The sequence below is a fragment of the Acipenser ruthenus genome, chromosome 18 (genome assembly GCF_902713425.1).
Source record: "Acipenser ruthenus chromosome 18, fAciRut3.2 maternal haplotype, whole genome shotgun sequence".
NCBI classification, from domain to species: Eukaryota; Metazoa; Chordata; class Actinopteri; order Acipenseriformes; family Acipenseridae; genus Acipenser; species Acipenser ruthenus.
In genome coordinates, this window is record NC_081206.1 from 16976547 (window position 1) to 16997905 (window position 21359).

Here is a 21359-nt window from a genome sequence, read left to right on the forward strand (position 1 = left end):
GAGGTTTCAATCTATACGGTAATCAATGGGATTTGCTTTAACTACAGCGTCTATTCTTGGCAGGATGTTGCGGATGGCTAATGAGAGCATCATTGCTGCAATAGTTTGATTACCAGCGATAAGCTCTTAAAACTGCAGCAGCATTACTCTTGTTGGGATAATAAAGGCGTTCTGTTGGCCAAACAAATAAACTGTTGGCCAAACAAATAAACAGAAACAAGTCTATCTAAATATAGCAATTGTTTGTTTTATTCTCCTCGCTCTCTCTCTCCGCTCCCCGTACTCTTCTCTCTACACTCTCCTCGCAGCACGGACAGCTGCAGGTTCTTATACTCTGGCCGAGGGGTTAACTAGCTGTTAATTATCTTATTACCCCTCGGCCACAGTCTGCACGTGTTTAGTAAGGATGCGTGACTGTCAGCTAGTTAAATAATCAGTAGCTGATCAGCCACGCATCCTCACGAGGTTTTTAAATATATAAACAATAACAAATACACGGCACTTTTAACTGCGCCGCAAACAAAAATACAAATAATAATAAATAAATATATAGGGGCGGGACACTCCGCCACAGTAAAGTACCTTGCTCAAGGATACAGCAGCAGTGTCATCCACCTGGGATTGAACCCACAACCCTCTGGTCGAGAGTCCAAAGCCCTAACCACTACTCCACACTGCTGCCCTGCATGCTGTGAGCATGCTGTCTGTGCAAGACGGACCTATAAATAATGACATAGCTTATTGCAGTTCAAGTAGTTATGTTTTGTAATTGGTATGAATACATGCACTTTCTGACTTAACTCATTGACCTGCATGTTTTTTATTATACTTATTTTATTTTTTTATCCAGAACAAGTTTGAATGAACAGTAATTCTGTCTAATCAGGCATCTAATACTGTACCTAATGAATCACAAACTATTTGAACACTGTAAAAAATCTCTATTACAGTACCTACAATGCAGTAGAAACACTGTCCCGGTATACCCTGTAATTCAAGGATTGCATAATTTACATTTTACTTTCTTCATAATGTTAATAAGGATTTTACTGTAGAGAGACCATAGCTGCAGGTTGTATTTCTGCAACGTGCTTAATTATAAACTAAGAAAAGAAAGATCACATGTCTTGGTGCCAGACTGCAGAGTCAGATCTCCATTGATTTTAGGCAGATAAGAGTTACAGTTCATGCTGGATTCCAGAATAGACAGGACCCGGATTGTGGATGGGCTGGATTAGGGATTTGGTCAGGAATCAAAAATTATACTGAAAGCTGGTTTGTAGATAGGCTGGATTAGACAGATTTTACTTTATTTCTGCAATCCCCATTGAAAAGGGTGGGGTGGGGGGGGGGGGGGGGGCAGTAACCGCCATGAAGGTACTTTGTAGCCCACTGAGTCTTGGATGCTTAACCTAATTACTGATTTCACTGAGTTAGGCTCACTGTACTGTATTGTTTTCAATCCCAACTGATACAGCTGTTTTCAATTTGCCTAACCATGTGATCGGGTTTATGGTTGGCAAAAACAGTCTCTCTGGATATGTTTATGAATTGGTCAAGCTTTGAAAGCACGGCGACAGTGTTGTGTAACCACGGTGACAGTGTTGTGTAACCACGGTGATCTTTGTGAAACCACAATAATCTCTGTTCAACCACCGTTACCACCTCTTTGTGTGTTTATTTAAACTCTGCAGTAGTTTGCTTGCAACTTGGGCTGAAAATACCACACACTGAAGGCTTGCAGTACAATTGCCTCACTGTTTCTCAGCAAATATGTCAGCAGCATACCAGCAAGGCCTCCACCATGCTGTACAAACTTAGATGCTTCAGGATCATGGGAAATAGATCCCTGTGTCACCCAGGTTCTGTAGATGTAACATACATAGGGGCAGCAGTGTGGAGTAGTGGTCAGGGCTCTGGACTCTTGACCGGAGGGTCGTGGGTTCAATCCCACGTGGGGGGACACTGCTGCTGTACCCTTGAGCAAGGTACTTTACCTAGATTGCTCCAGTAAAAACCCAACTGTATAAATGGGGAATTGTATGTAAAAAATAATGTGATATCTTGTAACAATTGTAAGTCGCCCTGGATAAGGGCGTCTGCTAAGAAATAAATAATAATAATAATAATACTCACAGATGGAGGTACAGATGCCTTCATACATCCCTAGTTTCTGATTCAGTAAGTTGGACTAAAGGATCTCCTTACCAACTTTTATCTCGGCTGGATAAGCAGATGTGCAATATTCGGATTTTTTTAAATTGTTTTAGATTATGGTTCCACATATTTATGGTTTAAACACCAAAATGCAATTTGTAGATTTTTTAATTTCGTTTAAGATCAAAACCAACTTTAAATAAAATGTTGTTGTTGTTGTTGTTGTTGTTGTTAAGCACTAGTAATAATCTGAAGCAGAGATATTTCAAGAAGCCCATTTTTACTTTTAGTTAAGTAGGGTAGAATGTTTTCTTCATTAAAAATGTGTCGTTCTTTATTGAAATACATTTTCAGCTTTCATATTGAAGCTTGTTGTGTACTACTCATTCAATCAAATCAAGTAGGAATTAGCTTGCATCACTTTATTTCAAGTCAAGTAAGCTTATTTGTGTATAAGAAAAGTGACAATAGTCGCTGTCATTCCTTTGCAGCCAGTGTCATCTTACTTTAAAGGCACATACCTGAAATTGTAAGGTAATTAAAATATTTTTGCTTAAACTCTCCCCATCGTTCTGTGCACTGTCAGCGCTTGTTAGAAATAAAATAATGTACCAAAACGTGCCCCAATATTTAAAATAAAACACATATGAATGAGCAAATGAATTCCAAACCTAGCAGGAAATGACTTGGTTGCAGTAGCAGCAGTTACATTATTGTTTGAAGTTATTTTATTATGGGCAAACTTTGCCCTCTAACTCAATGGACCATATTTAGAAGCAAGCACAAAGGTAAAGACACTTTTGAGGAATAAGACCATTTGAATGGTTTAAAACAACAAACAACTCTTGACTGGTGCTGCCTGTTAAATATATACTGTTAATTGTTTTATTAAACAAAAAAAAAAAAAAAAATAGTCTTTGCATTTGCTTCAGAATTAAGTCTTTTTTTTTTTTTAATATGTATAGTAAACCAGTGCCTTAATGTTACTGAATAAGAAAGTTTACTTGTCTAGAGCTTGTCTATACCCAAAGCGAGTATAATTTAGGTTTTTGTTACAGTTAAATAAACTGTTAATGCGAAAGCTTTATTTTTACAGTTGGTTATTAGTTCTCAACATTGAGAATTGTCAAACTCCTGAAATAGGTCTAAAAATTGTCAAAACGGTCCTTAAAGTCCTTGATATTTGTATCAGAAAAACCGTATGAACCCTATATTTACCACGTCTGACTGAGTTAAGCAGAGATTGTATGTTTTTGCAGGTTTTATAAAATTAATATTATGTGAATTGGGTATACATGTTAAAGGTTTGAGTAGCATTTCAAAAACTGTGTTTAACTAGCCTCATGTGTAAACACTTTGATAAATCTGTCCCGTGGTGTATTCTGCTTGAACATATTTTAAAGATCTAAAATGAAATGTAGTCTAGAAATGATTAATAATATTCAGGCTTTACAGGGACAACACCTTCAGAGAGTCTTACCAAATGTGACGTTGCTCGGTCTTCTGCACAAATGGGAAGTAGCTCGCCCAGGCAGTGTTGATTTAGCCTTTAACAGGCTATCACTCGGTCCTTCCTGCTGAATTAGAGTGCAGGGACACAAATGGATAGCAGGTATTCATTTACCCAAGTCATAGGAGCCAGGAATAGATGAGATTTGGGAATCCCAGTCCCAGCTCATGAGTGTAGTGATTCAGAAACAGCACCTCTTCAGCGTTGCCTGTAGTCTCATGTTGGTCTTTCTGGGAAAGTTCTAGATTGGTTTGTTTGTTTGTTTGTTTGTTTTCTATCTTTCTCATCATCGCCAATTTATCTCACTGAGCAACTGTACCTCTGAACTAGGTACTGTATATTTTGGCGTTCCTCAGGGCTCTGTTTTGGGCCCTTTTGTTGTTCAGTGTATGCATGTTCCCTCTTGGAGACATTATTAGAAAATACATTCCTTGGTTTTAATTTTTATGCTGATACACAAATCTATCGTTTCCTCCGCAGGCAGATATGGCATTAAATACACTTACAAAGTGTTTAACTGAGATTCAGTCATGGATGGCTACCAACTGGTTGAAAATAAACCCAGATTAAACTGAGTCTATTTTCCTCTATTCTGATTACCATTAGGCAGGTTGAAACATTGGATTCTTTTAAATCTAAATTTAAATGGAAAACATACTTTTTTGAATGTGCTTTTAAATTATTGGTTGTACACATGAGCTATTTTGTTTTGTTTTTAACTTTGTACACCTCTCTGGGATGCCATGGCATGGCGTGCTATATAAAAATACATTTGTATTGCATTGACTCTAATATTCGATTTTGAACTATAGATGATTCTATATAGAAAATAACAGTGTGATTCTAGTTCAAAATCAAATATGCCAAAATAAGCACATTTCGATGTGGTATTTCTTACTGATGTATCTCTTCCATCCACTCTGTGCAGAGTGTTACAAGGGGGTGAAGGTTAATCTGTATCGTGCACCCTGTCTCTCTTATGGTAGAAGAGTGTCTTCTCGTGAGGATTGTCTGTACCGGTTGCTACTACTTATTATTATTATTATTATTTTTATTTGTTTATTTAGCAGACGCCTTTATCCAAGGCGACTTACAGAGACTAGGGTGTGTGAACTATGCATCAGCTGCAGAGTCACTTACAACTACGTCTCACCCGAAAGATAGAGCACAAGGAGGTTAAGAGACTTGCTCAGGGTCACACAATGAGTCAGTGGCTGAGGTGGGATTTGAACTGAGGACCTCCTGGTTACAAGCCCTTTTCTTTAACCACTGGACCACACAGCCTCCTGTAAAGAAGACTGATTGTGAGCAAGAAACAAGACCATGTGGTTTTGGATGGCAGTGATGGAGCTCTGTCCCTTTGCTTCTCCGGCAGGTTCGAAGTGAGGCATTCCCCTCTGTCTGTGGACCGGCAGAGCATCGGGGAGACGGGCAGCAGCGGCAAGTCCACGCCCAGCTGGCAGCACAACCAGGAGGCGGACATGGGCAGCGCAGGCTCCGAGAGGCCAGCACATGGTAAGAGCGAGGCATCGGGCACAGTGACTCCCAAGTATTCAAATCTAAAATCTAAAAGTCCTCTGTTCACTTTTGCTTTCAGTTCAAGTTACATGGCCATTTTATTCTTCATCATTTATATTCTGCCACTCTCCCACTGATTTTCTTAATTTGTATCTGTTATGGGCAACATGGCTGCAGAAAAAAGTATTCAACCACTTGAAATGTAGGCTTTTAATTATGCTGTTATTCATTTATACAGTTAGTATTTAGTATAAATTCCTTCGATTCAGAAATTTATATTCGGAAGTTCAAAACAGTGTTTGTCTAAGAATTAAATGTCCATTATGAACTGAGAATAAAAACAAAGTTACAAACTTACAGACTGTTAAGGCTGCTGGTTGAATACTTTTTTGAGTCACTGAACATAATGGATTCTCTGACAATGGAGTGTCTGTGCCTGTGTGTCAGTTTAACAGTTAACAGGATAAAAGAATGGCTCTTCCTAGCTTGTGTTTTGTTTGTATAATACCAGAGTGAAGCTAGTTATCAAAGCCATCTGCTGCAAGCTGGAAACCTGCTATTATCCTGTTCAGAAGGGGTAGGAGGGGGTCTCTTGCATAAGGAAGTGTCTCAGACCCATGCTGCCTCTATTGTTGAGGCTTTGGCCCCCGCTGGGCTTTCACTTGCAGTGTCAGTGTTGTGTGCCACGCCTGCATTCCAGCCCCACCCCCAATGTATTCAAGGGAGCTTCCCATCTCGCAACTTCCTTAGCAACCCATCGTCGCCCACTCGAGGTGACCCCCCCAGTAGCACCTGTTGGAGGAGTGGTGACAGTGGCCCCCTCATGTGGTCAGTAGTTGCCAGTGCTTCTCTGCAGTTGCTGAAATCATTTTCACTGATGTTAAATGCTGATGCTCTAGGGTGCAGTTCACAAACAAATCTTTCTTTCTTTCTTTCTTTCTTTCTTTCTTTCTTTCTTTCTTTCTTTCTTTCTTTCTTTTTGTGTTATGAAACACTCTGTCTCCGTCCCTCCAGTATTTCAGTTTCAACGGCTTTCTAACTTTTGGAATGTATTGTTGTGTGTATTAAATTTCTCCACCTTTTGTCTTGGCTTTCAATAGCTAAGTGATCTGTTTTTATGAAGTTGTTTAGTTTGTCTCCCCTGTCTCTATCTGATTTATTATAATTGCTCAATACCCTTTGTTGTCCTGATTTCTTAGCCTTGATTTTCTTTTTCTTTCTTTCTGTGTGTAATTGTTAGTCACCGTCTCCTTCATTCAGTCTATTCATCTGCTTTGGTTCAGTTACTTCCCACATCTGACCTGCTTGATGCATTGTACTCCTAAACTTGTACAGTTTGTAGTTATGATTTTTTATAAAGTGTGTTTAACTTAAAAACAGCTTTCCTGGCTTATCTGCTTTCTCATTATTATTCCTCATGGAAAGGTGTAGACATTTTATGAATATAGTGCACATGCAAGTTTCAGTTACAGACCTTTCAGTTACAGTTACAGATACCTTGCAGAACTTCCTCAATTCCCTGTGCGTAACTTTGGAGTTGTACTGTAACTTCATAGACAGATCAGCCAAGGTTACATGTGTCTGTGGCTGGCAAATAGAACTGAGGAGCAGCTTTGAGTCCAAAGCATCTTGTTTGAAAAATTAAAATAAAAAATAAGTCATTGAATATTTCAGTAATACTCAGAATGATTGCAAGCATCATAACAAAACTATAAACATGTTTACATTGAAGTGACTTACTCATAAAAGGTGTAGCATGCCATACATTTTAATGGGAATGGCTGTTCTTTAATAAGCATTTTACTGTAGCTATGACAGAGCTAATAAGCCGCAACTAGTATTTTGGTTCACAAGCAGGTTTCAGTGTTAGGGTGGTTTGGGGCATGGAGTTGTCATTACAACTAAAACCACCAAGAGAATGTAAGCAAACTGGAATGTTAACAACAGATATGCACCGAAAATGTGGGAAACAAGTAATGATCTTTTGGTGTAAACTTTTACCATGATTGAGCGAGACTGTAACTAGCCCTGCCCAGACACTGCCAGAGAGAGGGGTCCAGCCTCCCTGAGACACACAAACCCACAGTATGTGGGCCGCTGCAGACACACATCTGTTTGGAGAGTCAGCCTGGAGTGTTGTCAGCAGCAGCACAGAAGAGCCTCTTGAATTATGGGCCGGCTTGCAGCCAGCAGACCTGAGCATTTCCATCTCCCCTCTAAATCATGACTCCCTGTCCTGCGCTTGCCAGTAAAACTATGAAATACTCCAAGCTATGAGGCTTGGCACACTAAAGAGAAGGAGGCAGAGGAATAGGCGGGGAGGAGAACCAGAGCGTGCACAGAATCCTCAATCCAGGGGGACTGGGGTGTTCTTGAGCAAGGGCAGGATTCTTGCACTGCCTACACTATTTTCCTTTGCAGGGCCTTGGTTTTGTTAACCGATTTGCTTTTGTTATTGAAGCGTCTCTCTGTGTCTATGTGGGCTTGTTTTTATACTGCTTGCAGAGTCCAAAAAATCCCCACAAGGTAGGAAAACCTGACAAAATATGCCTTATGAGGCCAATTCCCTGTAATGTTCAAATATATATATATATATATATATATATATATATATAATATATTTGAACATAAAAGAAAAACGTTCAGTGCAGGAGTATTTACTTTGGGTCCATCAGTATTGTGTTGATCCCCATGCTCTTCTGGAGTTTCGAATAGTAACTCTACACCAGTGCTGGCCAAAGTTGGCCCTTCCATTCCTGGTCTTTGTTCCAGCCTTGTTCTAAATTGTATAATTCAACCAATTAAACCTCCGTCTATATCCTGAAGGAGTTTATTATCTCATTTACCTGTTAAACCTGGAGTGGAATGGCCCTCCAGGACCGTGATTGGACATCCCTGCTCTATACTATAGGAGTCTATGGTTAGTCCTCATGAACACTATAAACATATCTGTGTTGTCTCTGTGTCTGTCCTGTGTGTGAGAAAATGCTTCTGTCCTCTTAGCGCAGAGATCCTGTTTGTGTTTCAGATCCCTCCAGTCACCCCCCACCCTCCTCCAAGGTGCCGCCCCCCTACAGAGAGAGCATGAGTGGACCGCGCATCCAGAGACAGGAGCAGGTCATCCACCTCTCTCCCAACAAGCACGGACAGGTGAGCCAGCCAGCCAGCCAGCCAGCCTGACCCAGACACTGCAGCACGAAGCTCCGTTCTTTCACCTGCGTACTCGTGGTGTAAATATTTCCTGAATGTTCTGACTATTCATAGGCACAGACCACAGAGAGTACAAGGATGTCCATGGGTAACCGTGAATAACCCTGCTTGACCATAGAGCTGATAATATCAGTGTTACAGATCTTTACTGTGAAATGTTTCCACTATAACATAAACACCCTATGTGAGTTGGAGGGGGTCCCTGATTTATTCTCTCTCGTAGTTGTGGGACACTGCAGTCTTATTTCATAATTCATTAACACAAACTTTTACTGATTTTAAAAAATACACTATCCGGACCTGAGCTTACTTATTGTCCAGTGTGCTGGACACCATGGATCGTAGGCCAATCTAAATACAGTTCAAACCCCAGAAGAATGGTGTATTAGTTAGACCTCCTGTCCTGTTCATTTCAATCCCAGGTGGAGCTCACAGGGTGTCCTAACTAATGCATCTTTGAGTTCAAGGGCTTTTATAAAAATACGGCCCAAAGGAGGATTTTCTACTCCTTTCTAATGTGTTTTCTTTTTTAGCAATTACTGAGAACAAGATATTAATGTTAAAGAAAGTGGTCACCTGAATTTCATTTGATACAATGTCCCAGGTTCCCTTTATATAATGAGTGTATTGCCCATTATAAATCAACAAATCACCCTTAAATTGATTGAAGTTAATAAAATAATTCCACAGCTTCTACAGGTCTCAAATGTCTAGTTTTGAAAGAAACACATTATAGTAAATGTACAGTTATAGTATTTGTATTTAAAAATATGATGCATGGTACTACACTTGGTTGGGGGTCTTTCCTGTCATTAACCAACCAGAAGAAATTGCTGATGTGAAATGACCCAGGAAATCTAAGTGAAAACAGATACCCTGAGAATAAGGAATAGAATCAGAGAGCTTCCTTTGACCTAAAGGAATGTTTTAAAAAGGAATTGTATGTCTGCTATAGTGTTGTTTTTTAAAACTGCACATTTGAGGCCTATTTAGCTAGTAAGTTAATGCATCGTGTTTTGGATGTCTTATTATAACAGAAATCATTTTGCACAGTTTGAGCAGAGACTTTCACCCAAGCTGCACGACATCTACACAGAAAGTATTATCGTGTGTCTTATTCTAATTTCCATGCAGACAGAGGCTCCCTACTCCAGCCACTCCAGCAGCAACACCCTGTCCAGCAACGCCTCGAGCGCGCACAGCGATGACAAGTGGTATGAGATCGGGGGTGGGGTTGGGGAACGGCCAGACTCGGAGCTCAACGGCTTTGGGGGCTTCCTGCAGGGGGCATCAGCGGACAGCGGCATTGACACCACCTCGTACAGCGCCACTTCCCTCCCAGGGGGCAAAGACAAGGCCCCCTCGCCCTGGCAGAGCTGCGCAGAGGGGGGCAGGGATCACCACCCCCCTGCCGCAGAGTCCCCCGGCCCTCCAGGCCCTTCCGAGAGCCACGCCAAAAGCCCCAGCACCTACCCCCCCCTGGCACGGGACAGCAGCACCCACAGCCTGAGCGACACAGCCTCCCACTCCAGGTATAGGAAACTGATTGGCTTTAAAACAGCCAAGAGCGTTGTCTGATTTAGGCACTTGCTGTACCTGCCTCTCAAGTCTTTCACCTCCAGGTATTCAGGTCAGGATTGAAGAAGCTCTCGTGGCCAGATAGCAATGTGCCCAACTGTAACCAGCACCCCTCCCCTTTTCATGAACAATAAATGAACATATACAGATATGTACTATAAATTACTTGTATTTCGTGATGAACATATGATTGGTTTCCTTGCTGGGTCCCGGCAAGCAAGGTGCGGTGCAGGGTAGCTCACAGAGAGCTCTTGGAAACCTTTACTTTTCTTTGCAATCAAGTTCTATTCCACAAGTTCTTGGAAATGCTGGCAGATACAAGAGTTGTTAACTGTTGGCAGGTGTCCTAAAATAAAACTCCATCTGTAGACGTATTGAAACATGAGCTCTCTATACTTTTTGTTTGTGTGTGTATGTGCAACTTGCTGTGTGTTTTGAGAATGGACAGTATTTTCAAACCATAAATATGTTCGTCTGTACTGGTGGTTTTTTTTTTTTTTTTTTAATTTCTTCCAAAGATAAAATAATGCCCTTTATCCAAGGACGAAGCTGCATTGTTATATACCTCATTTTCAGCAGTGGATGCTTTTTCACTTTGTTGTTTTCACAGCAGAGTCGCAATAAGTCAGTGACTTATCATATATATATATATATATATATATATATATAATATGATTCTGAATTATAATTTCCCTTTTGTTTGGCAAGTTATATAACTGACCCAAATCCCTTTTTGAGTTTATTATTTTCTCTGTGTTCTCTGATTCCTCTACTCCCCCACATTTTTTTTTCTTTTTCTCACAGCAGGGAAGTATAATACAGGAAACCTAGTAGGACCAAGCTAAAAGAACACTGAAGATCACTGCCTCTAAAAGAAATGTAATAGTCTAATTCTAGATCACAATGCTCCCAGATTTGCTCTGTTTATTTAATTTTTTTTTATTTAAAAAATGTGATGCCTTTCTAAGGCTGTTCTGTTACAAGAGCCTATTTTACCACCACAGTTTATTGTTGAGAAGGCACTGGAGAAACTCAGATTCCCACTTCAAGCAGACCCTCCTGCAGGAACGTCCTGCACCCCCCCTCGTAACTTGCTAGGTAGATTTCCAGAGGGTGGTTGAGAGTGGGCTACATTAATGCAGATCCATCATTATGAAACTGCAAGTGAGTCACCGCTCTGAATTCACGGTGTATCCGATCTGAATGCTAATGTGCTGCATGTCAGACTGCAGAATGGGTCATCCGCATTCAACCTCGGAGACAGATTCACTTTTTAACATACCTTCCACCAGGTCGTCTTTTTAAGGTCAACTGCTGATAAATGAGAAAGCAACACGCATTTCATTTTAACTGATTGTAACCTCTTACCATCAACCTACTAGAGCCACTTTTGTTTCCTACCTCCCCTAAATATGTGAAACATCGTTAAATGAGTGTAATCAGAGATCTGTATCTCCATGTCGGTCTGCATGTATAATTGTACCATGTTACGTTTCCTGTCTGCTATACTTCATAATGCATGTTTTTTTTTTTTTGTTTTTTTTTTAAATCTTGACAGGGCAACTTCTAGTACCCCAGAAGGTTCTAAAAATTCTGATATTGTGTCAGACTGGAGATACTGCATGACTGATTGTGCCCAGTGAAGTTTCCGTGTATCTTGATATCTGCTGATCCGATTATGATGAAACTTGTGTGGGTATTCCGTGGAGATTGACATGGAAGCTATAATCAACCTGCAAATCATTCACTGTGTTGTAATTTTGTGGATTTGCTCTATTCAACCTATGCAAGCACTGTGGTCACCTGTCCAGTTCCATTGCTCTCTGATTCAAAGGTACCACCAGATTGACGAAACTCTGTTTCAACATTCCTAGCAGATTACTTTTTAGAATGATCAAACTGATTCTGAACCCTATGGGGGTACAAGAAGTTGTCCTGCAAAGACTTTAGAAAAACATACATGCATTATAAAGTATAGCATAGAGAAGAAACATCTCATTGCACTATTTGCTGCTGTACTTTCACCTGGTATATCGGTGAGCCCTCATGGTGTAATTGCCCCTCTCTATCTCAGCACCCTCAGCTCCCGGCACTCAGGCAGCCCTGTGGTGTTTGGCTCCAGCCGGGGCTCTCCGCGGGAGGACTCTCACTCAGCGACCTCCCCTTCCTCCCAGACCTCCCTCTCCCCCGGCCCCAAGACCTTCTACCCACGTCAGGGGGCCACCAGCAAGTACCTGATCGGCTGGAGGAAGCCCGGGGGCACCATCAACTCTGTGGAGTTCGGGGACACCAGAAAGTAAGAGCGCATGCAGCAAAGGGGGTCAGAGCGAGGAAGAGAGCCTTTAATTTGGTAGTTAAATGTGCCACATGATATGCGCCAAATACTTCCACTGGAACGGCACTGTATTACATCATTGTAAATGGTGTAAACCCTGCACGTGACCACATGCTTGATAGGACACTTTTTAGACCGGTCTCAGTATTTGCTGAGGATAGTTGCACTTGCATATTTATATAATGTACTGTATATCGAGAGAACAGCTTTTCCAGTTGTGATGGAACTTTCTTTTGCACAAGGTATTGCGTTTATCACAGTCTGGGTTTATATGGTGTAATCTGTCTGTCAATCTTACACTTACACATGTGCACAGGGTGGATGTAGGTCATGCTGATCTACTTTTTCATGTTACTGGTAGCGCTTATTTTGTGTTACAGCCAGGGATGAATGTCACTGACATAATTATTACCTTTTGACATTAGGTGTAGAAACTTGAGAGGCACAGTAACATATAGGTCTATACAGTGATTTAACCTAGACCTCCATCTTTCTGCAATGCACCGTATTGCATTTTGATACAATCCTTTCCTCCAAATCCTTGTGCGTTTTGGAACCAATACTAGTCCATTAGCAACCCCTAGTGGACTGCAGCTGCGTGTGCATTCTAGTTCCAAAGCAGAAACTGTGCATTGCTAGATATTGGACTGTTTACTGGAATCTGTTAGTAGAAAGAGGTGTTACAGTGTCTGCAATCAAGAACAGATTCAATACAATGAATACCCAGCACCTTCATTAGTTCTATCAACACCTCAGACCTGTATACAGGTCTGTGGATGATCACTCCTACTGAAAACTGCAGAACTCTGTTCTAGTATAGAGAAGATGACTCAACTCTTAACAGCATAAGAGTAAACTAATTTTGTGTATATAATGTATGTGCCTTTTTCAGTTGAATTCTATTTGATTACTACTGATAATTACAGTTTAAACTATCATACACATTTTTAATCTTAGTACTTAGTCATAATATTTTACACTTTTTTTTTTATAACTTTCATGGATTTCTCATCCGTATTTAGTTACAGTGGTTCACAATGCACCAAGATATGTTTTGAAAAGCAAAAAAATAAAAATGAATGCAAGATCCTCATAAAACAGGACATTTTCGGTCATACGTTTAGTAAAATACTGTGCCATTTTATGATTTTTATTTCCGTTCACAGTTTCAACTTTTACAGCCTTGGTTAATAATTCCACTGAAAAAAAATCAAATGAAATTCTAATACAGTCAATATAATGTCGCCTAAATTAAATGAAACATGTCTCGGTGTCGGTTTCTGTTTGAGTGACTGTCGGTGTGTGTGTGTGTGCTGTACGGAAGTGCAGTGTTTAACTGCCCCCTTACCTCCCTCTTTGCCCTGCAGGCGTCACCAGAGCGATGGTCCAGAGGCGAGTCAGGCTCAGCTCCGCCCCTCCGTTCGAGACCTGCGCTCTCCCCAGCGCCTCTGCAAATCCACTGTAGAGGAAGACCTGAAGAAACTCATCAACCTCGACAGCCCTCCACCCAGTCTAAAGGACCAGCACAAGGTGGGACTTGGCTACCTTCACTACCTGCTTTCATTAGCATGCCATCATACCGATAAATCATCTCCTGATCACTCGTTTTATCACCAAACTCCACAATAATGCGATCCAAGTCATTATTTTATTACTGTAACATCTCAAAAAGCTCTGCAAATGTCTGATATTCTTTGAGTGCTGGATGCAGAAGCAGATATCTTGTTTATGTCCGTGTTATCTATGTGATGCCGGGGTTATCTGTATCCATGAGATACGCCCCCCCCCCCTTTATTTTTTTTTTCCCCCCGGCTTCTCTCGGCTCCTATCGATCTCACTCGGCCATTGAATGGTTTTCTCGGCTTTTTCCGGAGAAAAAACGACTAGAGACCTGTTTTTGCGTCTTTTTGATGATGTCGGACCAGAAAGGGAAAATTGCAATGTCGGACATAGGACCACAAAGGGTTAATTCAGGGGGCATTTATCAGAAATACTATGGTTTTTGAACAGTGCAGTATTTTATTACCGGTACATGATTTAAGGCATTTTAGATCTGCAGCAATATACTCTTGTGTGTTTTTGGGGCTTGAATACAGTACATTTACTGACAGTTAACGAGAGCCTATTAGGTGGGAGTTGGGAGATCAGGAGAGTACTGTACCAGCGAATCAGGAGTGTGTGTTGGTTGCTTTAGGGCAGGACAAGAAGAGGAGCAAGAACGGTAGTTGTGTGATGCAGTTGTTTTTCTTAACGAAAAATATTACCTCTCTGAATATCGGTTTGATTTCTGTTAAACTAAAATATATCCTACTCGGTTATTTTTTTTTCTCACTGTAATGTACCTGCTTGTTTGTAATTTCTCTGTAAGAGAAACCAAAACTAAATCTTCTCATAGATAGTAAGCAAGTTTATTTTTTATATAATTGTACAGGACTGAGTACAATTCGAATTGAATAAAAAACAAAACAACTAAACCCCCTACAAGAAGGTATCTTCAGCTATCTTTCGGATAGCGGTTAGAGTGACCGGCAAAGCTCTAAGTTCCTCTGAGTTTAAGTTTTCACTATCCAAGCTGAGGACGAGGTAAACACAGACCTTGTTTTGTCCCCTGCTGTGTTGCCACTGATCTCCGCTAGATAAAAATAAATAAATAAAAAGACGTGAAGGACTGCTGTGCTGTAAGTAGTTCATCTTGGGTTATCTGTCAGGACTGTACCATAAAATAGAATGTGCTTACTAAGGTGTGTGTGTACATTAGTTTGTATTACATGGTGGATTGAGGCTGCAGTCTCTTTGGGGGCATCACATGTACATAGCCAGAGCTGCACGTTTCTTTCTTTTATTTTGAGCAGGGGTAGAAAAAAAATACATTGACGTTTCTTTATTGAAAGCGACGTTTATTTGAGGGTGGTGTCTATTAAAAAGCTGATATCTGAGTGAGGAGTTAATTCGAATTAATATGGTACTTGTTTTGAAGTGCACAGCTCTGTTAATGAAATTACTTTAAACAAAAATCTCTCCTTCTCCTCCTTCTCTTTTTGTCTCCTTTCCCCTCCTGCAGCCCTCTTTCCCCAGCTCTGCTCCCTGCCGGCGCTCGCTCCACAGGACTCTGTCTGATGAGAGTATCTACAGCGGACAGAGGGAGCCCACCTTCTCCTCCCTCCTGGACCAGGCCCTGCCCAACGAAGTCCTGTTCAGCAGCACGCGTCCTCTTGCCCCCAGCACACTGCCCACCCGCCGGCCCTCCTACATCCTGGGGGTTAAGAGCCTGCACGGTAAGGGGGCAGCCTGCAGGGGTAGCTTCAGCCTGGGCCAATCCAATTCCAGTATGCTCTCGGGCAGGGTTGGCCAAAGTCAGCCTTTCTACTTCTGGTCTTTGTTCCAACCCTGCTCTAAATTGTTTAATTAAACCAATTAAACCTCCATCCAGACCCTGAAGTAATTCATTATATCATTTTACCTCTTAAACTTGGGGTGGAATGGCCCTCCTCAACCGTGATTGGACACCCCTGCACTGGGGATTTTCAATTAGCGGCTTCAAATTCACCATAATCAGGATTTATCTTAAATCACATTTTAACTCCCATTAATTGTGATTTTCCTCCTAGTTCTCTCTTTCTGTCTGTTCTTCACTTTTTGGATTTTTAAAGTAAAGCCACACCACCATTATTGTTCCTGCTCTGAAAAAAGTAATTATTGATTTATCAGCTGAAAGTGATCTGAAATCATGATTTAACTCCCATTCATTTCTCCCTGGTTAGTAGTTCTCCATCTCCCACAAGTTAGTGTTCTTTTTCCTCTGTCTGATTTTCTCTAATAAAATAGCCATACCACAAAAAGAATTCTGAGTTGCAACCAGGTTTTATCCAATGGCACCAAGTTACCCCAACTTAACACCCATGCTGTAGTTTGTATACATTAGTTATGTATTGTAGTTCAGCTCTGTAAAAACAGTTTCCTCTAGCAGTTGCCTTCCTTCTGCATTAAGAAGTGTCACTACCCAGCTTAAGAGTAGATTATTTGCTCACGCACACCTGAAACGCCTCTTCTAAATAGCTTCACAGCTTCTTCAATTGACACCAATTAGTTTAATTAACGCAGTGTGTCATTTAACACACTGTTTTATTTGGCAGGTGTCTTGATTATTTCCTGCATTCTTCAGTTTGTAGACGCTTTCAGTAGCCTGAGGCTTTTATACTTTATGCAGCTGTTCCAATGATGTCATTTTTATTTGACAAAAAAAGAAGGAAAAAAAAATCAAGCCTCCCTAACTCTTTGAACGGAATATTAAAAGAACAAAGAGCTCTATATTGTGTGTACATATTTTCCCATGTTGTTGTCCTGGGGTATCTAGAGGACCCTGCCTGTCCTTGGAGGTTATAGTTTTGCATGTGGTTGATTTTACTCTACTCGTCTCAATACCAGTGACTCTAATTCTGTATTTGCAGCTGTGGGTTTCATGTAAATGGAGAACCATTTAATAAAGTAGCAGGGAACAAGTCATAACACCTATCTACAGCTATTGTTTGCTGCTAGTTTTATAGTATTGAGTATACAGATAAATAAAGACGCTTTTTTAAAAAACATTTTTATAATATATTGTCAGCTGTTTGAGCCTGTGTTGTAGAGCAGCAGTTTTGTGATAAAGATGTACAGCTCTTTGAGCTGTCAACACAAAAAAGCACATTTTGTGTTTTGAACTACATCATATTATAAAACTTAGTGACACTTCTCTTTCTATGCACTTTTTGTAGTTGCAAATATAAAGTTAGACTCCTGGACAGGATTCATTGAAATATTATTGCCCATTTAAAATAAATCCCCTTAAATGCACACTACATTATAAAAAAGTAAAAAGAAATCTATGGAAAGCCCAACTCTGCCCTCTAGTGGTGCTTATATTGTGGAGCAGCCTATCCCATGTTCTGCATGGCGTCTGTTTGATCTTGTGCTTGCTCACCCCTAGGGGATCTGTCTGCCTCAGACACCTCTCTATCGGAGCTCCACCGGGCCCAGCAGGACCCCGGGCTCATGCCTCTGCCCAACACAGGCATGGACTCCGGCCTGGACTGGTCACACCTGGTGGACGCTGCCAAAGCTTTCGAGGGTGAGTCCCACAGCAATCCACAGAGGATACTACACTTTTATTAAACATGCGTGCAAACATTTTGTACTAGAAGTTGTTTAATTGATTGTACACTCCCCTCCTCACACTGCTGGGTATATATTTAAAAATGTTAAAGGTTGGTTTAAATGAAAAAACTACTTTTTTAAACTTAAGTAATACACTGTATAGTGGTTTAAAATAAAATTTAAAAAGATTTGGTATGAAAATGTGCTGTAATTATGAAAGTAATGGTCCATCTGTTAGGTGTGGATGAATAGTGGCTAACCAGAAGGGCCGACCTGTTCAATCCAGGCCATATCTCGCAGTGCTGCCTGACATTACACTTTCACCTCGAAGTAAAGCCCCTGTTATACCTCTGTTCTGCTCTTGTGCTCTTTCCCTGAGTTGTATTAATGGGCCCCTCTCCCCTGCTTTCTCTCCCAGACCAGAGAGCCTCTATATTGAGAGGTAATGAAGTGAACCCAGGTCATGAGAGTGCTGCTACCAGCCCCCAGCAGCCAGAGCGCCAGCCCTCCCCGCAGTTCAGACTCGGCTCCAGGTACAGCACTGCTTCATTGCCTCGGCAATAGTCTGTTACCACAGGCTCCTTATTACTGTTGCTTCTTACTGTGGACTTTCTCACTCCCACATTTGTTGTTGTTCACAAATATTATTTTATTGACATGTTATTACTGTTTCCATCTGCCTGTACAGCTATGGCCAAAGGTTTTACATCACCCTATAGAATTAACACATTTTGCTTGATAGTCAGTGAAACCTGCTAAATAATGTCTCATTGAATTACATACCAGTTTGCAGTTTTCCATATACTTCACGAAAAACAGCAATTGAAAAGTGTGACATTTTTTAAATCTATCATGAAATCCTGTACTACTATTATGTCTTCTGGTAGACTTGCAATATCATTCTGTAGTTTGATTACATTCTTTAACACAACGTCTCAAAGGTGTGTGTGAATCTAGGTCATGAAATCTGCCTACATGAGCAGTGCCTTTTGAGAGCTTCTCATCGGCAGGCCATTGCTACAATGCTGTTCGTCCCCCAGTGGTTTCTTACACATGTATTTTTCTCACCGCATCACCTAGTTAGACAGACGTCTACATTACAGCAGCACCACTGCAGTCAGCACCAATTACTGGCACTGCTTTGAATGGGTGTGGATTAGTATGAGCATCTCTGTTTTCTTAGGTGCTGGCTCATGAGTCTTGCGCTGAGACTGCCAGTTGCTGGCCCTGTTCTCTGAAAATGCACTGGGTTTCACAATCACTCACTTTAGTCTTTGCTTGTTTGTTTCCTTGCAGTGAGGTCCCTTCCAGCCTCACTGGGAAGGTCAGTCAGCTCGAATCAATAGTGAAATTACTTCAGGAAGATTTAAAGAAGGTAAGAGCAATTTATAGCTGTTACTGTGGTTTACACGAAAGAGGAGTTGTAGTTAAGCAGTTGGTGCAGAGGGTTATTACTGGGTATCATTGTGACTTACCAATGTTGTTTAAATCACTAGGTATAGATGATTGTTGAGTGGGAATTCGTCCCCTGAAATGTGTCCCCATTGGGAGACATTTACATTTCAGTTGTACCACCGCAGGACATTTCTGAAACCACCTGCTAATTAATGATCTAAGCAGAAACTGCAATAGAAAATTATGCAAAACACACTATTGTCTGGATTCACAGACCCTGATCAGCAATAATCTTGGAATTCCTCACCTAACATGAGGTAGATTAGTGCTAACCAGGGTCTGTGAAACCAGACCAAAAGGACATTAAACAAGTGAGAAAAAAAATACTTGTTGATATAAAGTGATGATCTAAAATATCCCTTTAATATGGAGCTGGTGATGAGGAGGGAGTTTATTTACTGTATATGTAATCTACGCTGCAGTGTGAACCGCCGGACTGACTGAATTTCTCTGTTGAATCAGGAAAAGGAAGACAAAGCCGTGCTGCAGATGCAGGTGCAAAGCCTCCGAGAGGACAACCAGAGGCTGCAGGAGGAGTCTCGGAACGCCTCGGCCAAGCTGAACAAATTCACAGAGTGGGTGTTCAACACCATCGACATGAACTGAGCCTTGAGACTGACGAGAGAGACACAGAGAGAAGGAGGGGGGTCCCATGGCTGCCAGTGCTGGGGAGGGGGGAGGGGGGGGGGTGCACAGGGGGTCTAGAACACTATGTACAAGCCTTCTGACAATGGCTACCCAAACAAGAATCTGGCTACTTTTGACTTGTGGTGCCTTGGCTGCAGATTTGACTGGTGGATCTGTAGTCCGCTTTTCACGGCGTCTGACTAAATTGGTGAACGAAGGCCTTGTTCCTGGCTGGAAGGAAAAATGTGGTCTACCTTTTCCAAAGAGGCGGATATTGATGCTCAGTGACTGGGCTGCGATTGTTTGCTGTCTTGTTTCTCCACACATTCCCCGACGCAGAAGAAATACATTCCGAGCCCAACCCCTGTTTCACATTCATTTCTTTATGGGGTCCATCTGTGATTTTAGGTTGTGGCTTTCATTCACAGCCATACACACTGCTGCCCTGAGCTTTCTAACCCAAACCACTGAGCTACTCAATCCCACAACCTTCCACACTGCAGCCCAGCACTTTCTTTGTTTCATGAACCTCTTACTTTCCATGCTCAGCATCAGACCGCTTAATGATCCAAGTGCTTTTGTTCTCACTGGTAGCCATTGGGCACTCCTTGTTAAGTTTTTACTCGAGAGAATTAGGAATAGTAGTTTTTGTATGATTGTTTTTAAGAAAGTAAAAAAGACAATGACAGAAAGTAAGCAGTTTCTTTTTTTTCTAATGCATATTTCTTGGAACGCTGCTGTGACATTGTGACTATGTAAATCTTTCCAAGTTTAGTTCCTTTGGCCTCGGTACGTGGTGACGTGGCCAGTGCTCCACTGGCTTAGATATACAACTGATAGTCTTTGTGATTTTACTTAACTACAAAACGCAAGGGTCCACTACAGCTTGTCAGCACAGCTCTTGTCCTGAATTTTCAACAGTCCAGAAACTGCCTCCAATCAAAATTGAGCCTGCGGTGGTATAATCAAATCTTACTCATGAAAGGCATGGGGTGCCACCTCAACAGTCAAAACATCTGGTTTTAATAAATTGTATATTGACACTACTCTTGTTCTCTTGCAAAAGTGTTTGGTTCTGTTCAGTATGTAACTTTGAGATCCCAGCACGGCTGCCCTATCCTTCTCTCCGATCGCAGTGCCTATGGAATCACTACAAGACATAGAAAAGCAGTCTGAGATCTAGGAGACAGTCACAGGATTTCTAGGATCTCAAGGTTTTATTTTTGCTATCTGTACATTATTTGATGTTGCCGGTTTGGACTCTAAACTATATATATATATATATATATATATATATATATATATATATATATATATATATATATATATATATATATATATATATATATAATGTGTGTGTGTGTGTATGTGTGTTTGTTAAAAAGTTAATAAAATTCCACACTGGAAAGGTAAAGTGATGACCTTTTTAAAAGTATTTTCCCAAAGAACATTTTTATTTTTATTTTATTGCATATGTATACAGCATGTCCCGTAAGTCAGGCATCACAGGCAATATCATGTATTGTGGTGATTTAGGATGTTCTCTCTCAAATCAAGCGGCCACATGTTGACTATCTGTACCACACATCAATCAGTTAATTCCTCTTTGCTTAAAGATGTTTCAGACCTAAAAGAAATAGAGACATCCAATATTAATAATTGTGCCTGTGACGCCTGGTTTATGGCACAGCCTGTGTGCTAACCCACAGTAAGACATTTTGTCAGTGTTTTATATTAACCCAGTTTGTTTGGAAAAATGAAAGAACTTTGTCACCTTTGGATTCACATCGGTTTACTTGGAAGTGAACTTGGTTCATTTCCTTGTTTTTCTAAACT

General features: G+C 41.0%; 1 protein-coding gene across 5 annotated transcripts in view; it reads left to right on the forward strand.

The window, feature by feature from the left end:
* Positions 1-19559, forward strand: part of LOC117419717 (signal-induced proliferation-associated 1-like protein 1) — a 95005-nt gene extending 75446 nt beyond the window's left edge. For 4 of the 5 annotated variants that reach the window (XM_058991334.1, XM_058991332.1, XM_058991333.1 and 1 more), the window contains 10 exons: positions 5043-5182; positions 8214-8335; positions 9530-9927; positions 12048-12269; positions 13676-13838; positions 15370-15583; positions 17275-17415; positions 17860-17974; positions 18738-18816; positions 19359-19559. In XM_058991334.1, the coding sequence (XP_058847317.1) occupies positions 5043-5182; positions 8214-8335; positions 9530-9927; positions 12048-12269; positions 13676-13838; positions 15370-15583; positions 17275-17415; positions 17860-17974; positions 18738-18816; positions 19359-19502 (1738 nt within the window). In that variant the 3' untranslated portion in view covers positions 19503-19559. The remainder of the gene's footprint in view (positions 1-5042; positions 5183-8213; positions 8336-9529; positions 9928-12047; positions 12270-13675; positions 13839-15369; positions 15584-17274; positions 17416-17859; positions 17975-18737; positions 18817-19358) is intronic. The other variant, XM_058991336.1, reaches the window with a different exon arrangement.
* The last annotated feature ends 1800 nt before the right edge of the window (positions 19560-21359 follow it).